General features: G+C 41.7%; 1 protein-coding gene across 1 annotated transcript in view; it reads left to right on the top strand.

Annotated features, from left to right (window-relative positions):
• The first annotated feature begins 724 nt into the window (after positions 1–724).
• The window catches only part of LOC125785560 (golgin subfamily A member 6-like protein 6), a 30051-nt gene continuing 24775 nt past the window's right edge, over positions 725–6000 (top strand). The window contains exons 1-2 of the mRNA XM_049469190.1: positions 725–772; positions 1314–1976. Coding sequence (XP_049325147.1) covers position 772; positions 1314–1976 — 664 coding nt within the window. The 5' untranslated portion in view covers positions 725–771. The remainder of the gene's footprint in view (positions 773–1313; positions 1977–6000) is intronic.

Raw genomic sequence — 6000 nt, 5'->3', positions numbered from 1 at the left:
ATGGTGTTAGTACTGTCTACGCTTATTTCAACGCCGTTATTCCCATCACTGTACATAGCTGGGGCCCTCGTGATCAAGGGCCCTCTACTGGTATGACCTGCTCTTCTCTAGGCCCCCCTGGTAGGTGCTCCCATAAACAGGGCCCTCTAAAAATATGCCTCCCCCTTTCCTAGGACCCCTAATAGCCAGTAGTCGGAGAAGTCAGAGCAGGGCCTCAACGCCTCATCCAAAAACATGGCTAGGGCACCCAAGAGGCCCTGGGGTCAAAGTCCTTAATAGTCAGAGAATCCTTAAAATGGGGGGCCCTCAGAAATAAGAATATGTTGTATCATAAATGTTGATAGGCATCGCAAAATGTTTTGAGCAAGGCCCCCCCTGGCCCCACTGGCCCGTACAGCAATCCAGCCATGGCCATAGCTACCATTGCCTTTAGCCTCTACTGTTCAGACTCTGGTTGCTAAATCAGCTACATGGCGGGCGGGTCTGACATTTCTAAAGAATGAATGGAAAATGGAAGCACAGTGTCCATCCATAGACAGAAAGTACATTCATTTATACCTAGAGAGTAAAGTAAACTGGAATTAGGAACCTTAAAAGAATGTCTACCAAAAGTCCATACTTAGGTCTAAGAATATATTAATAAATGCTACACATCAATAAATAAAATCAAAATGACCGTACTTAAACTAAGAATTACAGGTAACTTTTATTTTTACCCCAGATTTACCACAAGCTCGGAGGAGTGAAAGTCTAAAAGGTTCACCTCCGTGCAGTAAGTTACACTGCTTTCACATTCTCTGGAATGAATACATTGCATTCTTTGTAAGATGTTTTCAGGCCTTTTATAACATTGTCTTGCACAAGTGGAACAGGGACCGAGATGAGTATTTGGTTTGTGTTGAGGAAATCACATCTCTTGTCGAGAGCCAAGGTAATTTAATTGAATATTTTTGTTTTCTTTGGTTTTCTGCTATGTTTTGCCTGGAGAGGGACACTAATTTTGCTGTAGGTTTCATGAGCTGCAGGTGGAGACTGTCCGAATTGACGGCTCTTTTTTTCTTTTACTTAACCCTGAACTGAAAGTATTAATTAAGAATTAACGGCTTACTTAGGTTAGAAGTATTTTTTTAATATTTAGATCTAACTAGATACAATTGCCTTTCCTTTGTAAATACCTGGAAATAAGTTTGAAATGTTAAACGTTTGTCTAATTGTCTAATTTAATTGCCGCTTAAAATGAACTGTTCTGCTACTTTTGTAGGGGACTGCATCTCTGTGCGAAACTGATTAGTGTTTTTTTTTTTTTCATTCAGTGTCTCAGAGGTTAAACTTGGTGCTGTGTGGGAATGATGGAGAACAGAAAGCCTCTATATTAGATCTCATACTGGGCAGAATCCAGCACAGTCCAGAGCCCATCTTAACGTGTGTAGTGAGAGCTGGGTTAGTGTCTGGACGCTCAGTTACCCTGGTGAAGATGCCAGCTCTCTGCAACACTTTGCTGATGGAGGAAGATGTGAAGTATGAAGCGTTCCGCTGTGTCTCTCTCTGTGATCCTGGAGTACACGCTTTCCTCTTCATCGTTCCTGTCGGTCCCCTCATTGATGAAGACAAGGGAGAAATGAAGATGATCCAGAAAATGTTTAGCTCCAGAGTGAAAGATAATCTAATAGTTATATTCACAACACCGAATATTCAACAGCCTGTGACGGAGTTTGTTGAAGGTGACCCAGAAATAAGGAAGTTTCTTGCTATGTGTGATGATAGACACGTAATCTTGGAAACAGGGATGGGGAAATCCTCCAAACAAGCAGGTGAAAAGCTGGTGGATGAAATTCTAAAAAGGATCAAAGCACCTCCCTATTCCCTTCACATGTTTATTATGGCTCAGGAAAAAAGAGTCAAGTGTGAAATGGATGAAAAGCTGAGCGAAATGGAGAAAGAAATCCAGGAGATGAAGAGAAAACTAAAGGCAGAAGGTAGGTGTTTTTATTTCATTTAAACCCTAATATTAATACTTTTACATTTCTATTCATTTAAAAACACTCTATATACAACTTATATTAGTATTTAAACATTACATTACATTACACTACATTTGGCAGACGCTTTTGTCCAAAGCGGCTACTATAGTGATGTACATAGAGTGATAGAAGACAGGGCCTAAAGGAGATCAAAGGGAAATAGTAGGATAGAGGAGTAGAGGAGCGGAAGCAGGAAATGAGGTAAGAAGGTAGTTAGTGTGTTAGAGGTGTTAGGAGAGTAAGTGCTATTTGAAGAGCTCTTTGTTCAGGAGTTTATTAAAGATAGCGAGAGAGGGGGCGCCGACTGGTCCAGCAGTCTAAAGCGCTGCCACTATGAGCAGGAGGTCGCCGGTTCGAACCCCAGCTCATGCAGCTTTGTCATCAAGCTGCCGGCGTCAGAGGGAGCAAAATTGTCTCTGCTCCCTCTGGGTGGGTAGATGGTGCTCTCTCCCCACATCACTCCTATGGTGATGTCTGCAGCATGTGAGCTGATGTACCTGAGCCGAGCCGCTGTGCGCTGGCTGCTCGGTAATGCTGCATCAGCAGCAGCTCGAAAAGAAGCGGTGGCTGGCTTCACATGTATCGGAGGAGGACTTCACCCTCCTGGTGTGTTGGGGCATTACTAGTGATAGGGGGAGTCCTAATGAGTGGGTAGGGTAATTGGCTGTGTAAATTGGGGAGAAAATGGGAAAAAATAAGAAATAAAATTATTAAAAAAAAAAAAAAAAAGATAGTGAGGGACACTCCTGATCTGGTAGTAGAAGGTAGTTAGTTAGAGGTGTTAGGAGAGTAAGTGCTCTTTGAAAAGCTCTGACTTCAGGATTTTATTAAAGATAGCGAGAGATTCTCCTGATCTGTTAGTAGAAAGTAGTTAGTTAGTGGTGTTAGGAGAGTAGGTGCTCTTTGAAGAGCTCAGTCTTCAGGAGTTTATTAAAGATAGTGAGGGACGCTCCTGATCTGGTAGTAGAAGGTAGTTAGTTAGAGGTGTTAGGGGAGTAAGTGCTCTTTGAAGAGCTCTGTCTTCAGGAGTTTCTTAAAGATAGTGAGGGACTCTCCTAATCTGGTAGTAGAAGGTAGTTTGTTAGAGGTGTTAGGAGAGTAGGTGCTCTTTGAAGAGCTCTGTCTTCAGGAGTGTATTAAAGATAGTAAGAAACGTTCCTTATCTGGTAGTAGAAGGTAGTTTGTTAGCGGTGTTAGGAGAGTAAGTGCTCTTTGAAGAGCTCTGTCTTCAGGAGTTTATTAAAGATAGTGAGAGACGTTCCTGATCTGGTAGTAGAAGGTAGTTAGTTAGAGGTGTTAGGAGAGTAAGTGCTCTTTGAAGAGCTCTGTCTTCAGGAGTTTATTAAAGATAGTGATAGATTCTTCTGATCTGGTAGTAGAAGGTAGTTAGTTAGAGGTGTTAGGAGAGTAAGTGCTCTTTGAAGAGCTCAGTCTTCAGGAGTTTATTAAAGATAGTGAGGGACGCTCCTGATCTGGTAGTAGAAGGTAGTTAGTTAGAGGTGTTAGGGGAGTAAGTGCTCTTTGAAGAGCTCTGTCTTCAGGAGTTTATTAAAGATAGTGAGAGATTCTCCTAATCTGGTAGTAGAAGGTAGTGTGTTAGAGGTGTTAGGAGAGTAAGTGCTCTTTGAAGAGCTCTGTCTTCAGGAGTTTCTTAAAGATAGCGAGAGATTCTCCTGATCTGTTAGTAGAAAGTAGTTAGTTAGTGGTGTTAGGAGAGTAGGTGCTCTTTGAAGAGCTCTGTCTTCAGGAGTTTATTAAAGATAGTGAGAGATTCTCCTAATCTGGTAGTAGAAGGTAGTGTGTTAGAGGTGTTAGGAGAGTAAGTGCTCTTTGAAGAGCTCAGTCTTCAGGAGTTTATTAAAGATAGTGAGGGACTCTCCTAATCTGGTAGTAGAAGGTAGTTAGTTAGAGGTGTTAGGAGAGTAAGTGCTCTTTGAAGAGCTCAGTCTTCAGGAGTTTATTAAAGATAGTGAGGGACTCTCCTAATCTGATAGTAGAAGGTAGTTTGTTAGAGGTGTTAGGAGAGTAAGTGCTCTTTGAAGAGCTCTGACTTCAGGAGTTTATTAAAGATAGCGATAGATTCTCCTGATCTGTTAGTAGAAAGTAGTTAGAGGTTTTAGGAGAGTAGGTGCTCTTTGAAGAGCTCTGTCTTCAGGAGTTTATTTAAGATAGTGAGGGACACTCCTGATCTGGTAGTAGAAGGTAGTTAGTTAGAGGTGTTAGGAGAGTAAGTGCTCTTTGAAAAGCTCTGACTTCAGGATTTTATTAAAGATAGCGAGAGATTCTCCTGATCTGTTAGTAGAAAGTAGTTAGTTAGTGGTGTTAGGAGAGTAGGTGCTCTTTGAAGAGCTCAGTCTTCAGGAGTTTATTAAAGATAGTGAGGGACGCTCCTGATCTGGTAGTAGAAGGTAGTTAGTTAGAGGTGTTAGGGGAGTAAGTGCTCTTTGAAGAGCTCTGTCTTCAGGACTTTATTAAAGATAGTGAGAGACGCTCCTAATCTGGTAGTAGAAGGTAGTGTGTTAGAGGTGTTAGGAGAGTAAGTGCTCTTTGAAGAGTTCTGTCTTCAGGAGTTTCTTAAAGATAGTGAGGGACTCTCCTAATCTGGTAGTAGAAGGTAGTTTGTTAGAGGTGTTAGGAGAGTAAGTGCTCTTTGAAAAGCTCTGTCTTCAGAAGTTTATTAAAAATAGTGAGGGACGCTCCTGATCTGGTAGTAGAAGGTAGTTAGTTAGAGGTGTTAGGAGAGTAAGTGCTCTTTGAAAAGCTCTGACTTCAGGATTTTATTAAAGATAGCGAGAGATTCTCCTGATCTGTTAGTAGAAAGTAGTTAGTTAGTGGTGTTAGGAGAGTAGGTGCTCTTTGAAGAGCTCTGTCTTCAGGAGTTTATTAAAGATAGTAAGAAACGTTCCTTATCTGGTAGTAGAAGGTAGTTTGTTAGCGGTGTTAGGAGAGTAAGTGCTCTTTGAAAAGCTCTGACTTCAGGATTTTATTAAAGATAGCGAGAGATTCTCCTGATCTGGTAGTAGAAAGTAGTTAGTTAGAGGTGTTAGGAGAGTAAGTGCTCTTTGAAGAGCTCTGTCTTCAGGAGTTTATTAAAGATAGTGATAGATTCTTCTGATCTGGTAGTAGAAGGTAGTTAGTTAGAGGTGTTAGGAGAGTAAGTGCTCTTTGAAGAGCTCAGTCTTCAGGAGTTTATTAAAGATAGTGAGGGACGCTCCTGATCTGGTAGTAGAAGGTAGTTAGTTAGAGGTGTTAGGGGAGTAAGTGCTCTTTGAAGAGCTCTGTCTTCAGGAGTTTATTAAAGATAGTGAGGGACTCTCCTAATCTGGTAGTAGAAGGTAGTTTGTTAGAGGTGTTAGGAGAGTAAGTGCTCTTTGAAGAGCTCTGTCTTTAGGAGTTTATTTAAGATAGTGAGAGATTCTCCTGATCTGGTACTGGAAGGTAGTTAGTTAGAGGTGTTAGGGGAGTAAGTGCTCTTTGAAGAGCTCTGTCTTCAGGAGTTTATTAAAGATAGTGAGAGATTCTCCTGATCTGGTAGTAGAAGGTAGTTAGTTAGAGATGTTAGGGGAGTAAGTGCTCTTTGAAGAGCTCTGTCTTTAGGAGTTTATTAAAAATAGCGAGGGGGGAGGGGCTTCAGTGGATAATGAGTGGGCTGGGGACAGCTGTCCTAGCCATGACACCTTGAATGAGTGCCCAGTGAGGTATGATTTGAAGCATTGCATTGTATCAGAGTCATGAGTGGACAAATATAGATTAGATGTAATCTGAGGCAGAGAGAGCACAATTTCCCTTGCACTCTCTGGGTGGGTAGATGGCGCTCTCTCCCTTCATCCCCTCATTCCATGTGATGCTGGCAGTCCTAGGCATCTGTTGGTTGATGTATTTACATTTAAAGTATTTAGCAGACGCCCTTATCCAGAGCAAATTACAACAATGTACAACAGTGTATCAGAGCATGGGACATGAAGATGTCCTTTAAAGG

This window comes from Astyanax mexicanus, chromosome 21, assembly GCF_023375975.1.
Source record: "Astyanax mexicanus isolate ESR-SI-001 chromosome 21, AstMex3_surface, whole genome shotgun sequence".
Taxonomy (NCBI): Eukaryota; Metazoa; Chordata; class Actinopteri; order Characiformes; family Acestrorhamphidae; genus Astyanax; species Astyanax mexicanus.
The sequence above is the reverse complement of the archived record's forward strand: the minus strand, read 5'-3'. Positions and strand labels throughout refer to the sequence as shown.